The 27799-nt window shown below is 60.0% G+C and overlaps 5 protein-coding genes across 8 annotated transcripts; 2 read left to right on the top strand and 3 right to left on the bottom strand.

Annotated features, from left to right (window-relative positions):
• Window positions 1–1143: 1143 nt before the first annotated feature.
• RITA1 (RBPJ interacting and tubulin associated 1) lies at window positions 1144–3486 on the bottom strand. The gene is made up of 3 exons (XM_075769840.1): window positions 3257–3486; window positions 2045–2943; window positions 1144–1556 (listed from the first exon to the last, which is right to left on the bottom strand). Exons 1-2 carry the CDS (start codon window positions 3484–3486, stop codon window positions 2400–2402), a joined length of 774 nt encoding a protein of 257 aa, XP_075625955.1. The 3' UTR covers window positions 1144–1556; window positions 2045–2399.
• Window positions 3487–3517: 31 nt separating this feature from the next.
• DDX54 (DEAD-box helicase 54) lies at window positions 3518–9645 on the top strand. The gene is made up of 20 exons (XM_075769814.1): window positions 3518–3616; window positions 4071–4209; window positions 4297–4367; window positions 4451–4636; window positions 4734–4783; window positions 4903–4944; window positions 5196–5291; window positions 5435–5556; window positions 5779–5840; window positions 5995–6126; window positions 6446–6656; window positions 7110–7244; window positions 7571–7792; window positions 7882–7955; window positions 8067–8267; window positions 8420–8565; window positions 8646–8759; window positions 8848–8952; window positions 9140–9237; window positions 9337–9645. The coding sequence occupies exons 1-20, from the start codon at window positions 3575–3577 to the stop codon at window positions 9558–9560; spliced, it is 2472 nt and encodes an 823-aa protein (XP_075625929.1). The 5' UTR covers window positions 3518–3574; the 3' UTR covers window positions 9561–9645.
• Window positions 9646–9661: 16 nt separating this feature from the next.
• On the bottom strand, window positions 9662–12546 carry CFAP73 (cilia and flagella associated protein 73). Of its 3 annotated transcripts, none has more exons than XM_075769835.1 (7): window positions 12421–12546; window positions 11677–11812; window positions 11417–11521; window positions 11148–11348; window positions 10804–11025; window positions 10346–10504; window positions 9662–10257 (listed from the first exon to the last, which is right to left on the bottom strand). In XM_075769835.1, exons 1-7 carry the CDS (start codon window positions 12477–12479, stop codon window positions 9997–9999), a joined length of 1143 nt encoding a protein of 380 aa, XP_075625950.1. In that variant the 5' UTR covers window positions 12480–12546; the 3' UTR covers window positions 9662–9996. The 3 variants fall into 3 exon arrangements, with proteins under 3 accessions (XP_075625950.1, XP_075625951.1, XP_075625952.1); XM_075769836.1 differs by having other exon boundaries at window positions 9663–10241; window positions 11417–11539; XM_075769837.1 differs by having other exon boundaries at window positions 9668–10241.
• Window positions 12547–13620: 1074 nt separating this feature from the next.
• Window positions 13621–22476, bottom strand: VSIG10 (V-set and immunoglobulin domain containing 10). Of its 2 annotated transcripts, XM_075769832.1 has the most exons (8): window positions 22333–22476; window positions 21561–21845; window positions 17607–17888; window positions 16478–16771; window positions 15834–15944; window positions 15378–15390; window positions 14346–14506; window positions 13621–14184 (listed from the first exon to the last, which is right to left on the bottom strand). In XM_075769832.1, exons 1-8 carry the CDS (start codon window positions 22415–22417, stop codon window positions 14117–14119), a joined length of 1299 nt encoding a protein of 432 aa, XP_075625947.1. In that variant the 5' UTR covers window positions 22418–22476; the 3' UTR covers window positions 13621–14116. The 2 variants fall into 2 exon arrangements, with proteins under 2 accessions (XP_075625947.1, XP_075625949.1); XM_075769834.1 differs by lacking the exons at window positions 13621–14184; window positions 15378–15390 and having other exon boundaries at window positions 14348–14506.
• Window positions 22477–23761: 1285 nt separating this feature from the next.
• Window positions 23762–26486, top strand: PEBP1 (phosphatidylethanolamine binding protein 1). Its single transcript, XM_075769843.1, has 4 exons — window positions 23762–23963; window positions 24333–24442; window positions 25054–25154; window positions 25604–26486. The coding sequence occupies exons 1-4, from the start codon at window positions 23829–23831 to the stop codon at window positions 25819–25821; spliced, it is 564 nt and encodes a 187-aa protein (XP_075625958.1). The 5' UTR covers window positions 23762–23828; the 3' UTR covers window positions 25822–26486.
• The last annotated feature ends 1313 nt before the right edge of the window (window positions 26487–27799 follow it).

Raw genomic sequence — 27799 nt, 5'->3', positions numbered from 1 at the left:
ACGAAGGTATTTGGACCTCTTGAAAAGTCCCATTCAGGCACATTTCCTTTTTTTTTTGGTCCCTTGGGAAGGCTCAGTTCAGCAGCCAGGGGCAATTCTACCTGGGTTTGGGATAGGTAAAAGGATCCCTCTGTCAGGATGTGCAGGGAGAACCTGCTGAAGGCTGCAAGCCCGCAGTAACCGGTGTCTGCTGTCTTGCCAGGCTGAGCGAGAGGCACTTCATGCTGTCTGCACCAAAGAAAAGGCCTGTCCCCGACAGAGAAAGACACTACGCTTACCTACTGTTCCTGGACTGAGGAGCAGCATGGAATGTGGCAGGAGAATGAGTGGGATGTGAGGGAGACAGCCATGACCTGCGCTGCCACCTGCATCCAGAAAAGCTGCTTGTTCCAGACACTCCTCATGTTGAAGATGAAGAAAAAGGGAAGAGGGCAACAAGGCCAAGAAATAAGCACAAAATCCACCCTCTGTCCTCCATTCTTTCCTCCCAGCATGGCCACTTGCTCCCCTGGGGCTCAGCTCTCCCAGATTACAAGCATTAAGTGAGATAACACTCGCATGAAGGCCTGAGCCTGCCAAGGCTGGCTGTCAGACAGAGGACATCAGAGCAGTGGCATGACGACATGTCTTGCCATTTTAGGTTGAGCTCCGTTGCCTTTTAAAAGCAAGAATAACCTTTCTTACCAACGGGACTGGACCAGGAGTGCCCCTCCTGGCTGGCCTTCCTACCCTCAGTGCCCTTCGTGAGCTGGAGCGGGTCAAGGCCCAATCCTGCTGCTGCTCAAGGTGGCAATAAAATAATATCTGGGGGCAGAATGATGCCCTAAACCCAGCTTGTTTTGTCCTTGGGTGAATTTGAGAGGATGTTTCCCTTTGCATGGAAGGGAGTTACCACTCTCCCAGTGACTCCCCTGTGTTCCCTGACCTCAGCAGCTCGTCACTGCAGCCTCCCTTCCCAGGGGAGGGGTGACACCCAGCCTGCGTCCTTTATCTGCCTCCCTCCCTGTATTCCTACAGACCGAGTTGCTCTTTCCCACCTCAGGAATGGAAATCGAGGAGGAGCTGCTTTGCTCAGTCTTTGGAGATGCTAGCTGTGCCCAGATCGCCCGGCATCCCACGGACCAAACACAAGGTCCCAGCAGATTTTCCTTGGATCATTTATTTGGTGACGAGCGTGGTGTTGCTGTGAGAGCACCTCACAACCCTCAGTACAAACCATGGGATTATGTGTTCGCTCAGCACATCCCCATCACCAGAAGCTGCCGAAATCCCTGTGGCAGATCCTTCTGCGTCACAAACCCCATCCAGCTCCGGGACATCCCACCGCTGGCAGGATGCAGGGCGATGCCATTCCTCACCTCTCTGCTCCTCCTCCCTTGTCATTCCTTGCCAAAGGAGATCATTAAAGTGTTGATGAAACGGAACAAGGCCAGCAGAGAGCCACCAAGACGGTCGGGGCTGGAGCACGCGTCCCACGCGGAGAGGGTGAGGGAATGGGGCTCCTTCAGCCTGGAGAAGGGAAGGTTTCGGGGGGACTCAGAGCAGCCTCCTGGTACCTAGGGAGAGGAGGTGACTGTGAGGTTTGAGCCAAGCAGAACAAGAAACAGACACAAACCAAAACAAGAAAGGCTCTGACTGGATATAAATGGAAACTTCTCACCCCAAGGACAGTCAAGCAGTGGGAGGGGGTGCCAGGGAGGTGGTGCACCCTCTGTCCTTGAAGGTTTCCACCACCCAACTGGATAAAGCCCTGCGCAGCCTTGCCTGAGTCCATAGCTCACCTGCCTTGAGCAGGAGGTTGAGCTACGGACCTCCAGCGGTCCCCTCGAGCCCGAGCAATCCTGCAATTGTACGTGACAGGCAGGACGAAGCAGGACTCCTCTCTCCCCAGAAGCAGTCAGCGGAGGTCGCCGTCTGGGCCCTCAGACCTTGACTGCCCTGGCCAGCCTCGCCTGGGACCTCCACCCCGGTGGCACCTGCTGCTCTGGGAGCTCCACCCGAGCTCAGGCCCTGCCTGCCCCCCCAGGCTGTGCTGTAGGTGTACCTGTGCCTGCTCCTTCTCCTGGACAGGCCCCGGACCTAGGCCGTAGGCAGCCCTGTCTCCTGCTCTTCGCACTTCCCGGCTGGACATCCTGGACAGAAGGAATCTGACTCGTTACCGCACCTCATCTGACGACCACCGGACAGTCAATGGAAGCTGCTGTTGCCACCAAGGCTGTCCCACTCTGGTGCTGCAGTCACCCTCGGTTCCTGGCTCGTCCTCCTGCCTGGAGCAGCACCCCCATCCTTTGTTCGCAGCCACGGGAGGTCTCGGGGTGCTCGCAGACTCGCTCTCCAGGAGGTCAGGACCCGCCTCGGGCAGGTTAAGGCTGTAGTTACGTCCAGAGGGATGTTTGGTTTCACTTCCAGGGAGGCCTGGGTTTGCAGCCACCCGCTGCCGTGGAGCTCCCGGCCAAAGAAGGTCCGGACACGCTTTTCGACCGACTCCTCATCAGAGGGCCTCGGGGGGTCGCAGGAGCTGTTGGAGGACTCTGGTTTTTACACCTTTCTGTCCTGGGGTTGTCCGAAGCCAGGCAGAGCCGGTCTGAGGGGGTGTTCAGCCGGCTGAGAGACTGGGAACGTCGTCTGCTGGGAGCACCCTGGCCTTCAGAGCCCAGATCGCTCTCCGGACGCTTCCAGACGCAGGACTTGCCCTTTCGGCCCGCCTCGATGCCTGCCGTTGCCGGAGACGCAGGGGCTCGCGGGTGGACGGCTCTCAAGGGCGTCTCCCTGGAGCGAGGGGAAACACCGGGCTGGTTTCGGGGGGCAGGCGGAGGGCTCCAGAGCAGCGGATGGAGCTTGGCTATGTCTTCCTTCCTCATCCACGGAGCTGCCCAGGCCGGACCCTCGGGCTTGGCACCGAACAGGGACTCGTCGCAGAAGGATGGAGTGTGACTTCTCAACCTTCACGGGCAGCGAGGGGAGAAAGCCGTGTGTTCGTTAGCGCAGGCAGCGACAGCCCAGGAGAGCGCACGGGGGACAAACCCTCGCGGGTCCGTGGAAGGGGGTTGCCCCAGCCCCGCCCGGGGCCAGCCCTGCCCTGCCCAGCCCTGCCCAGCCCCGCCGGCCCGGGCTGGAGCGGGGACCGAGGGGCGCTGCCGGGCCGCCCTCCCCCAGCTGCTGCCGGCAGGGGCCGGCACCGGCGCTTAGCGAGCCCCGAAAACCCGGGGCAGCGGGCCGGGGAGGACTGGCGGGAGCGCCCCGTGCCGCCGCTCACCTGCATTTACTCCTCGGCCGGGGGCCGCCGCCACCGGGAGCCGCCGCCGCCGCCCAGGGAGGCGCGAAGCCGGGCGGTGCCGGGCGGGCCCCCGCGGGGCTGCCGAAGAGCGACTCGTCCACGAAGGAGGCCCGTGCCCGGCGAGAGCCCCGGCCCCCCCGCCGCACCTGGGCAGCGGGAGCAGAACCAGAACCGCCCCCCGGTACCGGCACCGGCCCCGCCGCACGCATGGCCGCGCGCCGCTCGGGGCGGGGATGGGGCAGGCCACGCCCCTTCCGGCCCCGCCCACCGCCACGTGCTTCCGCCGCCGCTACCGAGATGGCGCCGCCGCGCGCCCGCCGCCAGCCCCGGGGAGCGCCGGTAGGGACGGGGGGGGGCACGAGGGAGGGGGCGGGACCGGGGCGGGACTCCAGGGCGGCGTCACCGGTGTCCTCGGTGCGGGTGTGCCCTGTGCCCCGGTGTGCCCTGTGCCCCGGTGTGCCCTGTGCCCGGTACCGGTGTGCCCTGTGCCCCGGTGTGCCCGGACCCCGTGTGCCGGTGTGCCCTGTGCCCGGTGTGCCTGGTCCCCGTGTACCGATGTCCCCTGTGCCCGGTACCGGTGTGCCCTGTGCCCCGGTGTGCCCTGTGCCCGGTGCTGGCATCCTCGGTACCCGCGTGCCCAGTGCCCGTGTGCCGGCACACCCAGCACTGCTGTCCCCAAAACCAGCGTCCCCAGTACCCCGTGCCGGTGTCCCCCGTGCCGGTGTCCCTGCCCGGCAGGCCCTGGCACCTCCGGGACGCCCATCACCGCAGCACGTCCCCCCGCTGTCCCCAGGTCCCCGCGCCCCCGCTGCCCGCCTTCCCCGCCGCCGAGGAGGAGGAGGAGGATGGCGCCGATGCCGAGCCGGACACGCGGGCCATGGTGCGGGCCCAGAACCAGAAGAAGAAGAAGTCCGGGGGCTTCCAGTCCATGGGTGCGTGCAGGGCGGGGGGCAGCTCATCCCGGGACGGGGCCCGTCCCCCCCCCGCCCGTGCCCCCTCACCCGTCCCCGTCCCCGCAGGGCTCAGCTACCCCGTCTTCAAGGGCATCATGAAGAAGGGCTACAAGGTGCCCACCCCCATCCAGAGGAAGGTGAGCGTGGGGGGCGGCGGGACGGCCATCCCGGGGTGGTGGCGGCCGGACGGCGACGGTGACGGCGGGGCGGTGTCTCGCAGAGCATCCCCCCCATCCTGCGCGGCCGGGACGTGGTGGCGATGGCGCGGACGGGCAGCGGGAAGACGGCCTGCTTCCTCATCCCCATGTTCGAGCGGCTGAAGGCGCCCAGCCAGGCCGGGGCACGTGCCCTTGTCCTCTCGCCCACCCGCGAGCTGGCCCTGCAGACCCTGAAGTTCACCAAGGAGGTACGGGGGGACGACGGGGACGAGTGGGAACGACGGGGGCGAGGGGTTTGGTTTTAACACCCCCCCCCCCCCGACGTGTTTGTTTCTCACCTCGCAGCTGGGCAAGTTCACGGGCTTGAAGACCGCCCTGATCCTGGGAGGAGACAAGTAAGCCATCCCCGTGTCCCCACCGGTCCCCTCTTCCCTAAAGCCTCCCCAAAACCTGGTGAGGGGCTGAGCTGCCCCGCGCCACCCGGCACCGCCCCAGCCTCTCCCCCCTCTCGCAGGATGGAGGACCAGTTCGCTGCCCTGCACGAGAACCCTGACATGTGAGTGGGGGTGCGGGGAGGGGACCTGGTGGGGAAATGGTCCCCGAGAGCTACCCGCCGTCCGGGGACATCACTGGTGTTTACAGCCAGCGTGCCCGATGGACGTGTCCTGGTGTTCCCTTGGAGCATCTTCCTGTGCCCCCCATGGGGACAAGGGGGTCTCTCTGGGTCGGATTTGGGCCCTGCACCCAGGCTGGTGTGGGGACACCGCCACCCCCAACCTGGTCCCATCACCAGCTCTGTCCCCACAGAATCATCGCCACCCCCGGGCGCCTGGTGCACGTGGCGGTGGAGATGAAACTGAAGCTGCACACCGTGGAGTACGTGGTGTTCGATGAGGCTGACAGGTCAGAGGGGTGCAGGGGGGTCCCCGGGGCTGGCGGTGTCCCCACGTGTGGGGTGAGGGAATGAGGTGCCCTGGGGGGGGTGGTGGGGCTGGGCAAGGAGGGACCTAAAAGCGCTGCCACGTCCCCCGTCCCCTGCCCTGCAGGCTCTTTGAGATGGGCTTTGCGGAGCAGCTCCAGGAGATCATCACCCGGCTCCCAGACTGCCACCAGACCGTCCTCTTCTCCGCCACGCTGCCCAAGCTGCTCGTCGAGTTTGCCCGGGCCGGTGAGGAGCGCGGGGCAGAGGGCGGCTGGGGGAGCTGGGTCTGGGGGGGACCCTGGGGACGGGGACACGGCACAGTCCCGCAGCTGGGCTGGGCCCAGGACTGGCAAAACTGAGCTGGATTAATGCTGAGCCAGGCGGGTGTCCCCAGGCCGAGGGGTGGGGCTGGTCCCAGTGGCACATTCCACATGTGACCCGTGTCCTGCGTGTCACCACACCCCACAGGTCTCACTGAGCCGATGCTGATCCGTCTGGATGTGGAGTCCAAGCTCAGCGAGCAGCTCAAGGTGAGAGGGGCCGGGGGGGGCTTGAGGCAGGCTTTGTGCCCCCCGCCCCCTGCAAGCCACCCTGCAGTGGCTCCAGGCTGGCGAGGATGGGACAAGAGGTGGCCGTGTGTGGCGTGGGGACGCAGAGGGGCTGAGCTCTGCCCTCCCTTTGCAGCTGGCTTTCTTCCACGTGCGCGGGGACGACAAACCGGCTGTGCTGCTCCACCTGCTCCGGAGCGTGGTAAAGCCCCAGGACCAGACGGTCGTCTTCGTGGCCACCAAGCACCACACAGAGTATCTCAAGGAGGCAAGTGGCATTTGGGGGCGCCCAGCGTGTACCCCTGTTAAAGGGCAGGCTGCCGGCGGTGCCCGAGACCCCTTTCCAGACCCAACGTGGGGTCTGCATATCTGGGCACGTCCCTGCTGGAGTCTCCACCTCTGTTTTGCCAGGTTGAGGGAGAAATCCCAGTATATGTGATTGTGGAGGTGCTGTGTCCACCTACCCCTCAGAGAGAGGAGGGAGCGCAGTGGGATTTGGGGGTCTGGGTGGGCACCCCGGGGTCTCAGGGCCCTGGGAGCTAGGGGTCCCTGCCCAGGTGGGATCTGATCTCTCTCCCCACCTCCAGCTGCTGACGGCCCAGGGCATCCGCTGCACACACGTCTACAGCTCGCTGGACCAGACCGCCCGCAAGATCAACATCGCCAAGTTTGCCCAGGGCAAGTGCCCAGTGCTGCTGGTCACCGACGTGGCCGCCCGCGGGCTCGACATCCCCATGCTGGACAACGTCATCAACTACAGCTTCCCCGCGAAGGCCAAGCTGTTCCTGCATCGCGTCGGTGCGTGCCCGCGCACCGTGCAGGGGTCCTTGCAACCTGGGGGTCCCTCAGGGTGACGGGGAGGGTGTGAGTGCGCTGTCCCTTGTCCCGTGTTTCCCATGGCTGTGGCCTGCTGGGCTGGCACTGATGCCCCGGACGTGGTGGTGATATCTTTGGGGCACGAGGTCACCATGTTGTGACATGAGGAGACAGGCTGGGGACAGAGCGGGAGCAGGAACATCCCTGAGCTCCCAGCTGGGCTGCGGGGGCTCTTCGGGGCTGGTGCCTTCCCTCTTGGATGGCACCGTGGTGGGCTCCCCTTTGCCTCCTTCCCCAGCGGCCCTCAGCCCCTTGCCAGCCAGGGTAAATGTCACGTGCGTGGGCTCCCATGGACACCAGTGGGTCCCTGCCCAGGTGGGGGCAGGCGGGGGTGGCACTGGGTCTGGTTTCCCACTCTCCTCCTCCCCGTCCCAGGTCGTGTGGCCCGAGCTGGCCGGAGCGGCACTGCCTACTCGCTGGTGGCTCCCGATGAGATGCCCTACGTCTTTGACCTCCACCTCTTCCTGGGGCGACCGCTTGTCCTCGCCGGTGCCCAGGAGATGCCCACCGGTAAGGCAGATTGGGGTGGCTGCACGTCTGAGCTGCGACACTGGCCACGTGGCCACTGGGATTTTATCCTTGGCCATGCTGGAGTTCGTGGTCTTGTGGTTGGCATTTGTGCAGAGGGGTGATAAGCTCTCGTTACAGGGGTGTGGCTGGGGAAAACGGGGTGCTGGGGGCTCTGGCGTGTAGCAGGGAAGCTGATTTAACTCCACCGCGCTCCGTGTGGCTGTTGTTAGCTCCGCTTTGTTTAATCCTGGGTTACTGCTGTGCCCGCTGCCACAACCCTGGGGTGGGGACCAGGGAGTTGATGCAGAGTGTCCCCTGGGCTGCAGATGCCGGTGGGGTGTTGGGCCGCGTCCCGCAGAGCCTCGTGGACGATGAAGAGTGCCTGCTGCTGACGGATCACGAGGGCTCGCTGGAGCTGCGGAGCCTGCGCCGCGTCGCCGACAATGCCCAGAAGCAGTACCTACGCTCCCGACCCGGCCCCTCGCCCGAGTCCATCAAGAGGGCGAAGGACCTGGATGTGTCCCAGCTGGGCATCCACCCGCTCTTCAGTGAGTGCCTTGGGGACGCTGAGGGAGGGGACCCCGTCCCCCTCACCGAGGAGCTGATCTGTGCCCCTCTCCGTGCCCGTGTTTCCCAGGCGCTCGCTTTGAAGACACCGAGCTGGAGAGGCTGAAGTTCGTGGACAGCATTAAGACCTACAAGTCCAAGGCGGTGAGTTGAGACCTGTCCTTGGGCACGAGGCACCTGGGTTGGGGTGGGAGGGAAGGTCCGTGCGGCCAGCCGTGCCGCTCACTGGGGCTCGTGCTCCTGCCTCGGGAACAGACCATCTTCGAGATCAACGCCACGTCCCGGACACTGGCCAGCACTGTGATGCGGTCGAAGCGGCGCCGTGACCATGCCCTCATCGAGAAGTACCAGCGTGGGCAGCAGGAGAAGCGGGCAGCGGCTCTCAAAGGGCAGGGGCTCTGCTCTGCCCCCCCCGGGCCCCAGGAGGGAGAAGAAGAGGAGGAGGAAAACCTCCAGGTAAGGGGGCAGGAACAGGGGGTTGCCACAGCCGTGGGAGCTTGGCTGGGCGCTGGCAGCACCGGGGCCCCCAGGCTGTGCCAGGTTCGGGGGCTGGTGCAGTGACTGGTCGGGGGATGTGGCCCCCCAACCCCTCCGCTGTCCCCTTCCAGGACGTGTTCTCCACCGTGGTGGGCCAGAAGCGAAAACGGGGCCGAGGGGGAGAAGACGGCGCCAGGAAAAAGCTGCAGCAGCTGGCGCAGCGGGACGAGGACTTCTACATCCCGTACCGGCCCAAGGACTTTGAGAGCGAGAGAGGGTGAGTCCGGTAGGGCTCCTGCCGCCATCCTACCATGGCTTGTGCGAGGGGGGCTGCTCTCACCCCCCCACCCTTTGCAGGCTGAGCGTGGGCGGCGAGGGCAGCCCCTTCGAGCAGCAGGCAGCCGGAGCCATCCTGGATCTCATGGGTGACGAAAACCACAACCTCAACAAGAGCAAGCAACTGCTGAAGTGGTGAGTGGGGTCTGGCCGTGGGCTGGGGGGAGAAATCAGGGCTGGGGGGTCCCACCACGCAGCCTCACTGCCCTCCCTTCTCTCACAGGGACCGCAAGAAGAAGCGGTTCGTGGGGCAGACGGGCCAGGAGGACAAGAAGAAGGTGCGGACAGAGAGCGGGCGCTACATCAGCAGCTCCTACAAGAACAACCTGTATCCTGCCTGTGGGGGCTGCCGCCCGCCTGTGCCGTGGGGAGGGGGAGCAGGACACGGCCTCGTGTCCTGCTCCCGGGGATCCATCCCCTGCCAGGGCAGCGGCCTGGGGAGGGAGGCTGGTCACACCACGACGGATCGAGCCATGGGGAGTCAGCGCACGTTCCCTTAACCCACCCCGGCCCAGCTATGAAAAGTGGAAGCAGAAATACAAGGTTGACGAGCGGGACGAGGACGAGGAAGGCGAACGAGGCAGGGAGCAGTTTAGAGGGAAGCACAGGCACGGTGAGTACCTGGAGCAAGCGATGGAGCCCCCCTCTGCCGTGTCCCCCCCCACACCTAGCTCTGGCCTCCGAGCTGAGCTTGGCTGTGTCCCCCCAGCAGGGTCCAGGCAGCCCCCCGCCCAGGGCAAGGTGCGCTCGGAGCTGAAGAACAAGCAGCAGATCCTGAAGCAGCGCAAGAAGGCGGCCAAGCAGCGCTTCCTGCAGAGCGGGGGGCTCAAGCGCCTTAAGGCCAGGAACCGGCGGCGGGTGCAGGAGCTGCGGCAGATGGCCTTCGGGCGCAGGGTGGGGGCCGCCAAGAAGGGCAAGCTGCGGAAGAAGGTGTAGGGGAGGGAGCCGTGCCCCAGCGGCTTCCCCCACGCCTGGGCTGGGCGCCGAGGAAGGAGACATTAAATACTTGGCTGGTTTTGCATCCTGACTCCTCTTTGTCCTTGCTCCAAGCATCACGCCTGGGGTAATTCCCCCTGCCCTTGGGCCACCCCCAGGCACAGTCCTGAAACAACCAGGTGCTGCAGGGCCACAGCTGGGCTGTATTTTGGCAGGAGACACCTCTGGAGATACCAGCAGCCTGAACACGAGCAACAGCTCCCCTTCCTCCGCAGCAGCCAGGTCCTGCTGCCTGGGTGCCCCTTCCAGAAGGGTCCCTGAGGGGAGGCAGCTCTGCCCTGGGGACCCCTGGCCCCTGCCCCAGCGCGGTGCCATCCCAGTGTGGCTGTGCCACTGCCATCCGCGTCGCCTCTCGTCATGGCGGTTCCCAGACTCGTCAAGGAGCAACCTCCATCCCCAGGGTGGGTCCTGGGGCACCGCGCTCGCCCTGGCAGCCTCTCCCCAGCCCCAGGAGCGGATGGGTGTCCCTGGGGGCTATTCCTGGCTCAGAGACACCCTGGCACCCCTGGGGCGCATCGGGAGTGTGCTGGTGGCTGCAGGCAAGCGTGGGGGACGCAGCCTCGGCTCCCTGGGGTGCAGGTTGGCACAGATGGCAGCCAGGTCCTGCATGCAGAGCAGTACCTGTGGAGATGGGAGCCTGATGCCACAGCCATCCGGGACCGTGAACACCCCATGTACCACCCACCCCTGGCCCCACCATCCAGGAGAGAGAGGGCTGCACTGACCGTGTCCAGCTGGGCCTCGGTGTCCTCCAGGGCCACATCCGTAAGGACCTCAAGCCGTGTGGTGGCAAGCTGGAAGAGGTTCAGCACTGCCAGCTTGACCTGCCCCAGCAGCAGGGTCTTCTGGGCAGCCGTGCCCTGGACGTGGGCCCAGTGGGACTCCTGGGGGACACAGCAACAGAGAGCCCCCCCAGCCACTGCCCCGTGTCCCCTGCACCCCCCAGCTGGGACAGAGGCACCCAGGTGTCCTGGCTGTGTTGTGTCCCCCCCCCCCCCCCGCCATGCACAGTTGCTGATGCTGCTCTCTGGGCACATGGGGACCCCCAGCTCAGCGCAGGGGATGCCGCCCAGCTTCCCGCCACCACCACCTTGGGCATCTCCCCTCTGCAGTGCGCTTGGAGTCCGTACTGCTGCCCCTCTCCCTGGGGGGGGGGTCTCGGGCACCCCATGTCCCGCCTTACCCCTTGGAGCACATCATGGCGGGCAGCCTCCAGCTGTGCACGGAGCTGGGCCAGCTCGTCGTTGGTGCGCAGGAGCTCACTGCCGGCCTCCTCCTGGTACTGCCGGAGCTGTGCCCAGCCCTGGGCCAGCCGCTCCTGCCCGGCTTCCGCCTGTTGCGCCAGGGCTGCCCGTGCCCCTGCCAGCGCCCCGAAATGGGCCAGCATGGCCGGGACATCCTGGAACTGGGCAGCGGGAAGGGGCTGAGGGGCTGCAGGGGCTGCTGCCCTGGACAGGGTTGGCCCCCCCCGCAAGGGGTTTAGGGACATGCATGGTGGCACCGCAGGACAGGGACCCCCGTGCTCACCTGCCCCATCCTGGCCAGCACGCCCTGCAGGTAGTCGCCGAAGCCGCGGAGGCTCCGCAGGCGCTGGGCCAGGCGCTCCCTGCGCCGCAGCAGCCCCTCGAGCTCCTGGTGCAGGCGGGCAGCCTTGGCACCCTGCCCCGCCGCCCGCGCCCGCTCCTTGGCTGCCCGCTGCAGCGCCCGCTCCTGCCTCGCTGACGAAGCCTGTGGCACGGGGATGGGGTCAGCAGGGTCCCGATGGCCAGCCCAGCCCCAGCCCCCACCACCGGCACCTTGAGAAAGGTGTTGAATTTGAGGGTGACATCCCGGAGCTGCTCTTCCCGCTGGCCCAGCTGCTGCCAGCGCTGCACCAGGCGCTCCATCCTCTGCCGAAATTCCTGCGGGACTGCCAGGCGCTGAGAGCGTCGCCCCGCGCCAGAACACCCGAGGCAGGGATGGGTGCCCGCCGGCTGCTTGTCTCCCAGGGCACGCCACCACCAGGGCTGCAGCCCCCGGGCCCGGGGCACACGGAGGGGCTGGCGGCCGCCCTTACCTCCCGCCGGCTCTGCAGCGCCCGCTCCGCTTCCACCACCTCCCGCCTCTTCAGCAGCAAGCGTGTGGAGGGCAGCAGTGCGGTGGCATCCCACGCCGGCACCGTCCTGCTGTGAGTCTCGTGGAGTTCATCGTGCCCGGGTGGGGAGGCACCCGCCACCGTGGCGTGACTGGGATCCCCCGGGGACCCTGCTGCCTGCCGGGGCTCAGCGCAGGGGCCCTGGCTCACTCTCCCCTCACCCACCCCCCAAGTGCAGCACCCCAGGGAAGGACAAGTCATGGCACAACCTCGGCTTTCTGATTCGACCCCAGGGAATCCCCCTGCACCCCCCCCCAAACCCAGAGCGGGCCCACAGGCTCTGCACCCCCATTTCCAAGGGAGGCAGCAGGAGCTCTGCTCCCAGGGGGACACCCATGTGAAAGCCACCCGGGAGCGCGTCAGGCAGAATGGGGCACCCACCTCTGATGGGGTGCAGGCGGAGATGGAGCCCACATACTTACCTGGGTGCCCTCTCCTCCCTGGGTGCATCAGCTGGGGACACACCACAGCCCCCTGCCTGGGGACTCAGCACCCACCCAGTGACACCCACCCTGGCAGCGGCACCCTGAGGACCCAGCGACAGGAGACGCAGGACGTGTCGGTCCCGTTGCCGAGCCCTTGCTCGCCCCCAGCCAGCAGCACCGGCCGTGGGAGCCAGGTTGGCAGCTGCCGGTCCCGCGGGGAGGACGGAGGGATCTCACTCACTGCAGCTGCAGCTTGTCCCGGAAAGCCGTGCGCAAATACTCCTCCAGGTCCAAGGCCATCTTGCCTGGTGCCTTCTCCTCGCCGAGGGGCCGGCACAGAGGAGCTGGGAGACGGGGCAGCTGAGATGGCGGCAGCACAACACTGTTGCCAGGGGCAGCCAGAGGCTCCCGCAGCTCCCTGGGATTTTCCGGGCATGGCTCAGAGCGTCGCCAGCGAGTGTGGGGTGCTGGGCACAGGGGCTCCGTGAGGCTCCTCGGGGACAGCTTGCAGACTGGTCCCACTCACAGTCCTTCAACCACACTCCATCCTCCCACCTGCACTCCAGACCCCCCAGCCCTCAGACCCTGCTCCAGCCCCTCAGAAACCTCCGTTCAGGCTCTGCACCCCTTCAGAGACCGCCACGCACAGCCGGACCCCAGCCACTGTCCCACCAAGTGCTCGGGTCCCCCCATACACCCTCAGCTCTGCTCCATCTCACCCTGTTCTTATCTGCAGCCCAGGGAGGGCTGAGTCCCTGCTGCTTCACCCACAGTGTGTGTGCAGCCCCGCTCCACGTGCCCCTGGAACACTTCTCTTCCCCTCCACGTGCCCTCAGGTCCCTTTGTTTCTCCTGTCTGCCCTCAGGTCCTCCCCGTTCCCCCCCATGTGCCCTCAGGTCCCCCCATTACCCTCCACACAGATCCCCTGTGCACTCACCTCTCCATCACCGTCCGCACACTCTCATACCACTCCCCACTTTACTCCTGTTCCCCCCCAGCACACTCAGAGCCCTCCGCTCCCCTCCAACCTCTGTTCCACCCCGTCCTGCTCTGTTTGGCCATTCCCATCCTTCCTACGTGCCGATTCCCTCCGTGCACACTCAGATCCCTCTGAACGCATCGCTCCTCTCCGTTGCCCGTGCTGTGCCTTTTCAGTCCCCCCATTTACCCCCACAGGCTGCTCAGATTTGACCGTCCCTCCATCCCCTCCCGCATGCCCTGGCCCCTCCGTTACCCCCGCTACAGTTCCCCTCCCCAGCTGCCCTGCTCCCCGTGCGGATCCTGCTCTCCTCATCCCTCCCCGTACAAGTTCCCTCTGTGCGTTCCATCACGGCCAGGCATCCCCCTCAAAACCACACTGCAAGGTACAGAGTAACTCCCGACTTAGATACAGAGCAACACTTCAAAAGGACTTGGGAAAAAAAAATATTTGTAATAAATTTGTAATAAAAACAAATAAGCCTCCCTAGAGTCAGCATCTCCCATGTCCTGTCCATGCACTAGTTGTTTCTTCTGTTATCCCAGGACTGCTGCAGCCCCGCAGTGACTTTCTCCATCACGCTCCCCACAACCCCAGCACTGCTCATGGTGACGGAGCCAGAATCCCATACTGGTATTCGAGTCCGTTACAGGCATCAAGATGAGTGGGGTACTGGGACCCACTTCTTGAGCTCTGCCTGTGCCGGGTGCCACCTTGTTAAAAAGGACACCTGAGACAAAGAGGAAATGAAAAGAGGAGAGAAGAAATGGAGAAACATGGCTGGGGAAGGATGGAGTGAAAGCTGAGGAAAGGGAGACTGGAGAAAGTGGGGATGCTCTGACCGAACCAGCCCGCTGCAGGACATCAATGGCCTGCGCTCAGCCACAGGGCAGCGAGGACGTGCTTGAGGCTGGGCGTCAGCCGGAGCTCCGTCTGCTTCTGCAAGAAGAGATGGACACTATGTGCCTTGCGTCTCTTCCCTCGTTTCCTGCAGAGAGACCCCGCCACGCTGCTCACCATCGTCACCTACACGAAGCACAGAGCAGCAGCATCTCATCAAAACCCAACAGATCAGAGAACAGGAATTCCTCCCTCCCCAGCAGCTGCACTTGGAAGACCCACAGCTCCGCCGGAGAGCTGGCAGCTCCTGCCCCAAACTCAGCCGGCAGGCAGGCACCAGGGCTCACCTTCCGTAGGGAGGTTGAGGTAAGCAGCCTGCACGCTGTTCCCATTGACCAGTACCATTGCCTCATGCTTCATGGAGCTGCTCGTGGTCTCCTCTTCCCCCTTCCCCTCATCATCGTCTTCTGAGTCCACCAGCACTAAGACATCACCCGAGTCTTGATTCCTGTGAACAGCAGAGCGAGCGGAGGTGGGCTGAAAGGCTGAGGACAGCCTGTCCTGACCCCTCTCTCCAGCCTGTGCCTTCCCTGGCTTTGAACCCTCTCTATAACAAAACAACTGATTTCGAGGGACTCCTCCGATCCTGCACTAACCACGTTCAAAGAACAGGTGGTTTCAGCCCCTGCTGGCAGCAACGCCACCAACGGCATTCCGCACTGCTTCCCATTCATCTTCCAAAGTCCTCCAAGCACTTCACAAATATTCATGCGCTAAACTGCACGGGCCCTTCCCAAGTGAGTTACTCTCCCCTCCCGTACAGACGGCGAAGGGAAGGCACTCAGGAAAGAGCCTTCCCATGCCGCAGCACCACAGCTGGGGGAGCAGAGCCAAGAGGGCAAGGAAGGGGAGTGGGGCCAGGAGGGGGGCAAGCAGGGAGCAGTGAAGAAATCCGGTGTGCTTGGACCTCAAGAAGGCACTTGTTCACGTGCAGCTATCAGACATCCCTGCCGAGAGGGGAATGACACGGGCAAACACCCATACAGAGTGGCGGAAGATCACCACTTCTATTTACGATCACCACTTCTATTTACTAAGTCTTCGGGCTCACCTGCACCAAGGAGCAGTTCTCCTGCACAGCCTCCTCCCACACTAACGGGTGCCTTGCCAGCACCGTCCCTGTGCATCCCAAAGCGATACCGCTCCTCTCCTCTCCCCTCATCCTCCTGCTCCCGCACCGAGTCTCGCTCATCCCCACTGTCCCCTTCCCGTGGGAGGCACGGCTCCGAGGTGGATTCCCTACCCTACAGGGAGGCCGCCTCTGCCAGGAGGAGGACTGGTGAGGCCACGCAGGACTGGGCTGAGGAAAATCAACTCACCTGAATGCAGTACCTGAATCGGAGAGGAGGGAAGGGAAAAGATAGCATTAGAAACCAGCCCCAGAGCAGTTCCTCGGGCAGCACACCACTGGTTTTACTGTACAACCCCTGCCAACCCTGCCTGCAGCAGGATGGTCTCTGGCAGCCCCACGTAGAGGTGAAGGTGACCTGCCCACGTATACAATGAGAGCACCGGAAAGGTCACAAGGAAAGGGGAGAGGGCCCACCACAGCACAGCTCCCTGGAGAAGGTGAGGGGAAGGTGCCTGAAGCACTCAGCTGGGGAAGGGCCTTGTGTTTCCAACCCATCTGCCTCCAAGGCTGACAGGGTTTTGACCAGGAGCAGGATGAGGCCCAAGGCCTGCAGTGATCATCGGTGGCTGACTCCAACACACCAGCTGGTCAGGGATAAAACCAGGTCACCCCAGGAAGGAGTAACCCCCTCCCTGTCTCCTACCTCTCAGGCACAGGAGGGGATTGTAGTACAAGACGACCCCAGTGATGGTGAGAATAGCCAGCAGGGACAGGACCACCACTGCACCAACGACCCCAACGATGTTCACCGGCTCTGTGGAGAGAAGAGGAGACACAGGAGGCCAGCTTGTCACCGGGACACGGATAGATGAGGAAATCTCGGTACGAGCAATAGAGCAGGTCCTGGTGCTGTCTCCCATTTCCCGTCATTGCAACAGTCCCAACAGCACGAGGAGGGAGAGTTTCGGGCACTTGTGCTTCGTTGGTATGGAAAACACCACCCCAAGGCCCCTATTTTTGTGCCCATGTGCATTTAGGGAAAGCAAATTGACCCCTGCCTGTTGCACCTTAGAGGAGGTCCTCTGTGCCCACAACCCACAGCAGGGACCAAGGATGCTCCCCTCTCAGCACCGTTATGCCAAGGCGAGGGGAATCATGCCTCTTCACCCTGGGATGAAGGGAGCCAATCCTGCATTTGCTGCAAGAGTACAGAAAGCGTCAACAGGCAAAGAGGGCTCCTAGTGGCAAACGGAGCCCCTTGGGGGCTCGCTGATGGCCCCCGTGAACTAGGTCCCTGCCGCCTCCTCCTCACTCCCTGCGGCAGCAACCCCAGGCAGCTCCACTCACGCTTCACTGTCAGGCAGACGAACAGCTCCCTCAGCCCCACAGGGTTCTGGGCCTTGCAGATGTAACAGCCCCCATCGGTGCCCTGGGAGCAGTTCTGGATGGTGAGCCGGGACACGTTGCCCTCCTGGGCGATGAGGTACCTCCCTCCGGGGTGGATCTCCACCTCTGGGTGGGTGATGCCCCGCAGCCAGGTGACCCTCGCTGCTGGGGTGCTCTCGGTCACACGGCACGTCAGGGTCACGTTGTCACCCACAAAGCAGGTCTTGGGGGGCTCTGATTCCAGTGAAGGGCGTTCTGAACAGCCCGAGGGGGGGAAAAAAAAAAGTCAAGGAGGGAACGGAGGAGTTTAACATAACAAGTAATCAGCCATCTGACTGATTAATAATCATTAACAGAAGGAAGTCAGACTGGAGACCGGGACTTGAGCACTATGTGTCTGGCATTCAGTTCACTCACAAGACTTCAGCAGCCTTCCAAGGAGCGATCCGAGCAACTTTCACACTGCTCAGTCCTTTTTTTTGACACTTGTCTTTATATCCCCAGGGAAGAACGGTCAGAAGGTAGCCAGTGGGAAGATGGCAGAGAGGAGAAAGGCAGCTCAAGGATTTCCCTTGGGATCAGCAGAGCTCTTGTGTAGCCCTGACAACCCTTGGAGGATAAACACAGCTCAGGTTTTCAAAAGCCACTTTAGTCAGATCCCCTTCGATATTTAAAGGGGGCCCGGGGGCAGCACAACCCTTCTGCTATAAACCCATCCCTGCCAAACTTAATCTCAAGCTGAGCAAGGCACTAAAACCTTTCACACAGGCAGGAGTGCTTGCACAGGTGAAAAGCTTGGAGTGGGGAGATCTGTCGGCCCCTGAAGATGTACTCAAAACACAACTCACCTGCAACTATGCCATGATGGATCTCAGCTGTGGGACTTCTGCGCCTTGTACAGTCACCTCTGCACAAGCCAAGCCCTGCCACGCTGCCCTGTTAGCGTCTCCCCCTGCGGCAAGCCTGGCTTGCCTGACCACTGCCTTAGTGTTCTGGAGGGCAGAGAATGACTGGGGTACCTGTCAGCCCCACCATTAGCAGTTAACTAATTACCTCATTAATAGTTAATAAGGTAGGCAAGTCAACTCACTTATTTCCACAGTGCACGCAGGCTCCTCCTGCTTGATGACATGGCTCCCGACACACTTGAACACTTTGCGGTGGGAGAGGTGGGAGCTGTTCAGCGTTTCCACGTGGGTGTCCGAGGAGCTCGTGGAGCTGATGACCCAGCTGGAGTTCTCCAGATCGTGCCCCTCTTCTCTCCAGTACAGGGTGGGGTGGGGGTACCCCCCGGGCCAGCTGCAAAACAGCTGCAGCATCATCCCCGATGAGGAGGTCTCAGCCCAGCACTTTGGGCTTGAGTGTGGTGGATCTGTCAGAAGAACAGCAGGTGGTTAGAAACATTTCCAAGTCACAGCTCTTGGCACCTCAGGGCTGGAACCCCCACAAGTGCTTGTTTTTGCCATCACTGCCCTTGAAAGTCTTCCTGGTTTCCCTGCCTATCTTGCTCCTTGACTTGTGTCCCACAGCCCCAGGGGAGCACAACTCTGAATGACAGTCAACAGGGACCAAGCAGGAGGCTGTCCTACAAAAGCTGTAACAGCAACCGCAGTCGAGCCTTGATGGACTAATCTACAGGGAGGAAGAAAATTACTGCCACAGCTCTATCCAGTGGAAACAAGAGAAGCACCTAAAAACGCAGCAGGAGAACAAAATCTCCATGCTGCCCTTGGCAATTCATCACAGCACAGGCCCTCGTGCCTCAGATACAAGGGCGTGACACTGATTCACACTACTTGAGAAGAAGGCTCTGCCTCTCCCCGTCACTGATACGAGCACTTGGATTTCCCAAGGGAACACAAAAAGCATCAGGGCTCTTGCCAAGGGACAAGTAACCAGCTTCTCAGAGCCACCAGCTCAAAGCTGGAGGACTTCCCCAGCAAGCCCAGCACGCTGTTGAAGGAGGAGGCTGTTCCTACAGCACAAGACATTCTGCCCACAGGCAGCCCCGGTGACTCCAGCTCGCACAGTCAGGGCCGCAGACACACGCCGCTGAAGCCAAACCAGGCATGCTCCGCTCCTTCCCTGCGCCACTGAGGACAGCGTCCCTCAGCCACGCACCACACTCCGTGTCCACACTGTGGCAGTGGGGACAAACTCCAGCAAAGAACATAGGTAGGGTAAGTCACCACTGGCCTCGTGCCAGGGCCAATTGCTTGGTAACCACCACGACTATGTTCGTTATTTAAATACAGAAACAACTGCATGATTGCAGGGGCGGGCCAGAAGCCAATAGAAACCCAAGAGCGATCCCTTTGGGCAGAGCGGGACTCTTGTTTCATGCAGTATGAGCTCCTGCCTCTCTCCCATCAGCTGGTTTCACACACCCCCCCACGCACAGACACACACGCACACCCATGCACAGACACACACACGTGTTCGTTTAACAGCCATAGGGATTCTGGACTCTGATCCAGGCAGAATTAACACCCTGTGCCCCCGTGGCTGGCTTGCCTAATCCAACGCGGAACGAGACCCCGCCAAGGGATCAGACACTGCTAAGGCAAGTCCCACACAAGAGGCCGGAGGCATGCCTGGTGTTTATTTTGCAGAGCATGTATTCAAGTGCCTTTCAAGTGACATGAGTTAAAAAACAAACCAAACACCATGTAAGCTACAAGAACATCCCTTCCTGGGGCTTGGCTTTCCAGAAACTATATACACGCATCTCACGTGATCTTTGAAACCATCTGGTTCTGGCAAGAAAGTTGTCTACAATACTTCCTCTGTCCCAGCTCTGGGGAGGTCTCATAACTGATCACGAATCCTAGATTGATAAGAGCAATCTGGCAGCCTGAATCACCAGAAACTGCCCCGCGTCGAGAGGCGGACACAGCCCTTCCAGGACACCCAGAGAGCTGCACTTTTTGTGCTGGTTCCAGGAACCCGCCTATTGAAGCCATCAGCTTTACCTCCTGAACTCCCAGGATCTCCCAGTACAACTCTACTCTTCTGTCTAAATGCAGAGATCTGTTCCCAAAATGTTAACAAACCACAAACCTAAAAACCTCCAATTCCCCCAACCAAAAAAACCCTCACAAAACACCAGCAAAAAGGACTTTGTGCCCACAAAAGAGCCAACAGCGGCTTGTATCAAATTGCACACAAACATACCAAGAAATCCCTTGGAGGTGTGCAATTGCACGTTTCCTTCACACCATCCCATCCAAAACAAACACAGAGCAGCAGCCCAAGCCAGGGCTGCGCCTCTGTTGTGTTGCTAGAATGTTTCCTCTACTGTGTGTGGTTTTTTTCAATGCAGTTTTAAGCAAAAAGATAACTTTTTGGTACAACCCATGAGGTGGGTTGAAGACTGTTGACTGGTAACTCCCACATGAAGCCTCCAGACCCTGGGTGGCTCTTTTACAGTGGTGCCAAGTCTGTCTCTGACAGGGTTGTTCTTGCCCAGGCTAAGCTGCTCCAGTAACACTGAATGTGAAAAATCAGGGCCCATAGGTTGAGAACCTTCAACTTCTGACCTTAGCTGATGCTGCTTCTGCTCCACCAGAAACACCTCTCTCACCTATTTAAGGGCACACCCCTGTCCCATACTACCTTTGTAACCTCTGGAAATTAATTGACACATTAATAAATGAAGTTCAGAGTGCAGTACCGACACTTGGCATGTCATAGACATCTTTTGCTCACAAGTGTTTTGCACCAATGCTTCAGATTTAGGGCTCCCCCCTCCTAAGCTCCATGCCTACATATATATTCTCTGAAGCAGCCTTGGGTTCAATTCCTTCACTCCAGCCCTCCGTGACACTCCAACCTCACCTGCAGGTTCTTTACCCCAGGAAGAGAATTTTTACTCGTGTGAACTTAGATTTAATCTGTACAAAACAGGTACAACTTTTACAACATGCAGCCTTCACCAAACACCGAGAAGGAAGGAACACCCTGAATGCAAACAAAAAACAGGTCTCACAGTGTTGACGGAAAGACCAGCAAGAAAGGCAGGGGCCAATAAAGCACAGGGTCACTGAAATAGGAAACTGGCAGCAATCTTGCTCTTTTTTCAACCTTATAATATGGGCTTGGCTGGCACAAAGAACAGCAGGACACAGCCTGAGGGACCAGAGCCTACATCACGTCTGATTCGGCTTGGTGAAAGGGCCAAGAGTGGTACCAGCCACGGGACCTGCGCTCCCTACTAATCCGGGCTCTTCCCACAGAAGGACATCTGGGCAAGATAACAATTCTCCGGCAGAAGCTGGAAGGACTTGCACCAGCAGTGCGCAAAGTAATCGACTCTCCAGTCTGATCTTCCGCCCGTGCTCTGAAGATTTCTAAGAGAATGCGTGAATGGAATAGGGATGGGAATAGGAGAGAGCACCAAAAGACACAACGGGGGAAAAAGGGCTGAAAGAATGGCCTGTGCTTATAACAACAGGCACACTGCCGGGACAGCGTTCCCAGCAGTAAATCTGAGGAACACGGTGTTGCCATCAAAATCGGAAGGCTGCACTGTAAAACTCCACACAGACCACTCGTCAGCTGAGGACCCTCCATCCTCACACCAAAACGACGGCAACAAGGAACGGCACAGCACATCTATTTCAAACACGTATTTCCATCAAGGGAAAAAGGACAGTGAGCAGCATCCCCCACCCCCAAGATTTATGAAGGCTCAAGTCAGCCAGATTGAAGCAAAGGGCCACCCTGGAGCAGCTACACGGTATGAAAGATCTGTCCAAAATGTCATTTATCGTTACCAGTGAAGAAGGAACTGAAGAGACATAGTGAGGACTTCGCAGCTGGCATTTCGTCCTCTGCATCGCACACCACTGATCCTTGACAGGCGATTTAGACACACGTCTCGGTGCTTGTGAGTGAACGTGTCATTGAGTAGTATCAACCTGCTCACAGATTTTGCACAAGAAGACCACCTTGCCCTGTTTCACACTATTTTTCCACCGGTGCCAGATGTATCTGGGGACCAGTGAGACTCAGGGGAGGAAATTCAGACGCGGGACAGACTTACTGACTACCAGGAGCTGGACCCTGTGCTCGTGGTCCGTCTTGTTCAACACTTCCTTGCAAGTATAGTTGCCTTCGTCCTGGACACGCAGCTCTGTGATGAGCAGAGAGCTGTTGTCAACCAGGGAGAAACGGACGTCCGGGGGGAAAGCGACCCTTGAGGAGAAGAGTGGGGGGAAAGAGTGCGGATCCCCTTGAAACCAGACCACCTCGGTTGCTTCTTTGGAGACATTTCGGCATAAAAGGAGGATGCTTCCTCCAACTTTCCCAAAGACCACTTCCTCTGTTCCTGCAAAATGGGAAGGATGGCGTTAGGGATCTCGGGAACCGGCAAAACCCCCTTCCATTAACAAAGATCTGGACATCTGATATATATCCATATGCTTGGTAGGGGAGCTCTTGGCAAAGCATCTCCGAGATGCATTTGGCAGCTTAACAATGTTTAGCGCAGACAAAAACCACCCCGATATCGGCAGCCATTGAGCAAGATGACACAACTGTTGACATCGTCCTTTTGCTTTTCCTACTTTCCCCTTCCCACACCAAAATGGACCCAACAACCAGCTAGAGAATCTGCAGGAGTCCCCCCTTCTACCAGCCCCCTCAGCTTATTTTCAAATGGGAATCTTGTTACTTTCAGCACATGCACACAAATTTACTTTTTAAGAAAAGAAATCAGCATTAGGGCCCGCTGGGGAGCTCCCCTCAAGAGCACGGGGGACTCTAAACAGCCACCCACACACGGTCGCTGCTCCCCTTCCCTCAGTTCCCTCTACCTGCGGCTTCCCAGCGCAGCACCAGTCTCCAGACGCAGAGGGCGAGGAAGAACCGGGCTGGCGGCGTCCCGCCGGGGAGCTGCATCGTCGTGTGCCGCTGCTACAGCCTCCCGCCTCGGGGAGGCGGCGCTGCCTGGCCTCCGCCCCGGTGAGCGGGCAGGAGAGGGCGGGCGGGCCCGTCTGGGCCCGCCCGCCCTCTCCTGCCCGCTCACTGGGGCCCGTGAAGAGGGTCGTATATCAGTCCCCACCGCCTGAGACCCGCCATCTTGGGCGTCCGCCATCTTGGGCGCCCCCCGACCCCGCCCGCCATCTTGGGGGTCCCCCTTACCCCCACCATCTTGGACAGTCCCCTCAGAGCGGCCCGAAGGTGGTTTCCCTGCCAGGGGGAGCCGGGCACTGACCTGGGGTGCAGTCCAAGGATCGGGAACGTTTAATGTGATGAGAGTGGTGTTTCCAGAGGACAAAACTAAGTGAGGGTAGTAAGTAAACCCCCTCCTGCCCAGAGGATCTTCCATAATTTGACCACTTAGAGACACCCCAAAAGCAGCAGGAAGAGCAGTGATAAATGACTATGAACCATGCCACAAACTGTATGATTCTTGAGTATGGGCAAAAGAAAAATAATAGCAGGCAGCAGCTTAAACCAAAGCCAGAGAGGAAAAAAAGCAGAGCACAGACCAACAAGAGACTGGGAGGAGGCAACAGGTGGAAGGGATGAGCTTCTTCACAGCTGCAGGGGTGCCAAGGAAACAGGCAACAAGGAAAGAGAAAGGTACAAATGTTTTCAGTTTCTTTAAAGGTCTCCCTCAGATTCCCCTGGGTGAATATAACAAAGCCCAGCCACCAAGCTGTTAAATTTCAGCAGCAGATGCATTAGGAGAAATTGTCCCAATGACATGGGGGTTTTTTGCTGACTGATGCCAAGTGGACCCAATGGTCCTGCCTTGTCCATCATTGCAGATAGCAACTTCCAGGCTGGTTTGTTACATTCAATAATACGTAGATTGCTGCTCTGCGTAACCACGCAACAAGGTCTGTAAAGCCTGTAGGTACCCTCAGGTTCCTCCAGGACACCTCACCACCTGGCACAATGGGGCCTCCAGCAGCCATCGCAAACTGGGCTAAGGCCTACACGGTGCAGAGAACTGAGAGGGCACACTGGATACACGGGGCTGCCCCCGCTGAGCCTTGGCACATAAATGATAACCTAATTAACGGCAGGGCCAAGGCCGTTAGGCAGGGGCGGCAACGCGGCTTTACCTCTCCCGGCGCTCGGCCTCTCCCGCCCTGCGCAAAGACCTGGGTGACACCGGCGCCGCGGCCCCCCGCCTGGGGGCGCCCTAACAGCTGGAGCTGGGGAAAGGCTAGCTGGCGCGCCGCCGCCAATGGGAGCGGAGCGTGTCGGCGCCGCCGCCAATGGGAGCGGGGGGCGGGCCGGGCGGGGCGGTGCCTGGGCGACGCGGGCGTAGTGCGCGGAGCGGAGCGCAGCAGCAGCCATGCCGGTGGACTTGGGGCTGTGGAGTGGGCCGCTGAGCCTCACCGAGGTGGAACAGAAGCCGGCTCGCCCGCTGCGTGTCAAGTATGGCTCCGTGGAGATAGACGAGCTGGGCAAAGTGCTTACACCCACTCAGGTGACGAGGGCTCGGCCCCGCGTTCGGGGGGGGTGTGGCAAAATGGCGGGAGGCGGCCGGGCCTCTTGCACCTTCGCTCTGGTAGCCCCCACCGGAGCCTCCGCGGGTGCAGGGGGATGAGAGGTGCCCTGCTTTGCTGCCGACTCTTGTACGGGGGCGGCGCGGTCAGGCCTGGCTCCGTGCTGCAGGAGAAATCGCAGCGGCTCCTATAGGCTGGGTGCGAGTTGGCACGAACGGCCTTGAACTCCTCGGGTGTTGCTGCCTGCGCGGGGTACACGCGGCCTCCATGTGCGGTGCAGCTGGCAGGCGCAGGCTGCGTGGTGCAGGCAGCAGGGCTGGCTGTTCGTGCTAATGCTGTCATCCCTCCAGGTCCAGCATCGCCCCACCAGCATCGAGTGGGATGGCTGTGATCCCCACAAGCTTTACACCCTGGTTCTCACAGACCCAGATGCTCCCAGTAGGAAGGACCCAAAGTTCAGGTAATGGGGGTGGGCAACTCCCTGTCTTACCTGGGATAAATGGAGCATCCCTCTTGATCTGAGCAAAGGTTTAGAAGGAGGTTGGGAACACGCTCTGCATAAGGTGCAGCAGTGAGTCTGTGGCCTGGGCTAGAAATGATGCCCTTGCATCTCTCCTTGAGATAGGGAGGGCGTGGGGAGGAGCAGCTGCTTTTGCCAGGGGTATTGGGAGGTCTGTTGTAGCTTGGAGAAGTGCAGCATCTGCTGTTTGCTGTAATTTGGCACATGTGCGAGTTGGAATTAGGTCTGTCTGCGCTAGCAGTGGAGTGTTCAACGTGGGACCAGCTCACCTGTCTCCAGTCAGGCTCCAGAAGTGTGTGGAACACCTGCTCTTAGGGGTCAGGGAAGCCCAGAGCCATAAGGCAGGATGACAGAGCTGATTTTGACAAGCTCTGTGTCCTGAAGGAAGCAGCACCTGCTCTAGGACTGGTGCTCTTTGGCAAACCAGAAAGGGCAGCTCTTAGCTTCCGTTACCCTACGCTGACAGCCTTACGGAAAAGCAGCAGCTTGGTGTAACGAAGGGTCTCAGCTGGGGCTGTGATGCAGTCAGGTTGGGTTTTGCCTTCTTTCAGGGAATGGCATCACTTCCTGGTGACCAACATGAAAGGCAACGATGTGGGGAGTGGGACTGTGCTGTCAGATTACGTTGGCTCCGGACCTCCCAAGGGAACAGGTCAGTTCCTGCCGCAGTGGTTCCCACGCTCTGAGCACAGCGGTGCCGCGTGGATCAGCCACGGTGCGCAGGGGAGGGTGGGGAGGCCTGCAGAAAACTGGCTGCTGGCTTGGCATGTGCTGGGCAAGCGGCGTGCCGTGCTGCAGAAATGGCCCATGCGGGACTGCATGCGGCCGCTTGTAGCCACAGCCAGCGCCGACGCGCGTCGCCACCGTCCCTTTGTCTGGCGACAGGCCTGTGCCGCTCTGCCTGCAGTTGGTCGGCAGTGTTGCCTGGTGGGGGGAGCGCTAGCCTAGGCAGGACACGAGCTATCTGAGTGTATCATCTAGTGCATCTTTAAGCTCCTTTAGCTCCGTTGTGCTCAGCCTTCTGATGCTGGAGAACACAGACCTCTGTTTCCCTGGGAATTGCAAGTGGCTGGCCCTTGTAACACTGTCTCCTCCCCGCAGGGCTGCACCGCTACGTGTGGCTGGTGTATGAGCAGCCGAAGCAGCTGAGCTGCAACGAGCCCGTCCTCTCTAACCGCTCCGGTGACAAGCGAGGGAAGTTCAAGGTGGCGTCTTTCCGCAGCAAGTACGAGCTAGGGGTGCCGGTGGCTGGCACTTGCTACCAGGCAGAGTGGGATGACTATGTGCCGAAGCTCTACGAGCAGCTGTCGGGGAAGTAGGGTGAGGGGACCTGAAGAAGCACTGTGCAGCACCCCCTGCGCCCCTGGAGACCAGGCGGTCAGAGCACGTCGCTGTAGTTTTGATTAGTGAGTTGAACCCAACTGCTCCTGCACTGACTGCTGGAACCGTAACCCTGTCACTGTCCCCGGCCTGAACCTGCTTCCGTGTCAGTGTGCTCCAGCTGACCCCCCGTAGGCGCGCGCAAGCTAGATGAGCTGCTGAGGAGGTGTCCCCATGAGGGCCACCCCCTCCGGGCTGACCTGCATAAGGGAACCCAAAACCTTCTGTGAATTCATCCCACTTCAGAGCGTCTCTGCTGTGCCGAAATGGTATTATGTGGTGTGGGTACAGAACCACTCTGGGTTGGTGCTGGCTGTGTAGTGTCCCCTCTCCAGGAGGGAGAATGGCAGTCTAAGGGAAACTACCCTTTTTTTTTTTTCAAAAAATTTTGTTTTTACCCTCAAGTATGTGGCCAGTGCCTCCACTTCACTGAAGTGAACCGCTGCAGTAGTGAAGGGATAGCTGGTCAGAGGTGGCAGGGAACCTGGTTTATAGCACGACCTCCTATTCTCTGTGTCTGCTCAAAGCTGAGAAAGCACTTCATTTTGTTCTGTTGTGACCTGATGTTAATTTGCTGTTTGCTCACAGTGCAATTAAAAACTTACCACGGTGGATGGTGTGGTTGTCTTTTTGGGGGATGAGGGGAGCGTTACATGAGCAGCATGGTGTCAGCAGGTTCCTTTCCTCCTCCTGGCCTAAGGAGGTTGGGCCCTCCGACAGGAGCTCCAGGTCCTGGCAGCGCTGACGCAAGCGGAGGAACGCAGCTCACAGCAGTCACATCTTTCCATCCAGCACCCCCTACCTCGTACACACTTACATCTACTGCCCCTGAGGAGCAGCTTGTGGCAGTAAAGGTTGGTGGCAAACAGCCTCCCTGTGGCTTCAGCCCACCTTTGGGCAGCTGGCAGAGGAGCTGGTCGCTCCCTCTCCTGTGGGATCTTCCCCACAGAGCTTTCAGCTCCCAGACAAGCACCACCAGCTGTGCTGGCCTGAAGCCACTTCCCAGCCAAGCTGCAGGTCCTGGTGGTTTTCCTGATCCCCCAACAGCTTGTGTCACAGCCTGGGGGTGGGGGGAGTCTCCTAAGTGCTTAAGGCAAAAAATGAACCTTCAGAAATCTGATGTCTTTAAAAGGTTAAAAAGCCATGAAGCCACTGTAGTTTAACTTAGAACTAGAAGCCTTCTGATTTTTTTTTTAAATTTTTCCTTTCTCAAAGCTCTGCACCCAAGGGGTTTGAGAAACAGGTACCAAAAACCTCAACATGCCACAGCAGGGCCCTGTGAAAAATCAAAGAGACTCTAACGAAGATGGCAGTTGGTTTCTGCCTCAAGGTAGTTTTTTTTTTTTTCAACCCAGCCACTGAAACATTAAAACAGGACCAATGGTTTTTCAGGAAAACAGCCCCTGCTACCCGAGCACAGAGCCAGGGGTGTGGGGCAGGTGAACTCAGCCGCACTCCACCGTGCTCAGCAAGGGCCAGAGGCAGGAGATAAAAAAAGGAGCCAGAGCAGAGGTGGGTGCCACCCTGGTGCAGGGACATCTCCCCCCCCGCCCTTTGGGCTGTGCCACTCTTCCCACAATGAGACAGCCAGGCAGTGTGATGAACACTTTTATTTACAAATATAATTAAAAGCTCTGACAGTTATTCATGCTCTTCCTTGGAACCTGAAAAATGTTTTTGTTGTTTTGTTGTTTTTTTTGTTTTTTTGTTTGATTTTTTTTTAAAGTGCATGCAAAAGAAGTAAAGCCTTTTTTTTTAATCTTTTTATTGTAAGAAAATACACAGTTTGAAAGTGTGAATAATGCAATATTTATGACTGAGATCATGGGGTTGGGGGTGGACTTGGGGGAGGAACAAAAGAAAACAAAAAACCAAAAGAACAAAAAAAATAAAAAGAAAAACCAAAAAGGGCTGGGG

The sequence above is a fragment of the Balearica regulorum genome, chromosome 17 (assembly GCF_011004875.1).
Source record: "Balearica regulorum gibbericeps isolate bBalReg1 chromosome 17, bBalReg1.pri, whole genome shotgun sequence".
In the NCBI taxonomy this organism is placed as follows: domain Eukaryota; kingdom Metazoa; phylum Chordata; class Aves; order Gruiformes; family Gruidae; genus Balearica; species Balearica regulorum.
Note: the sequence above shows the minus strand (reverse complement) of the source record. Positions and strands in the feature narration are given on the sequence as shown.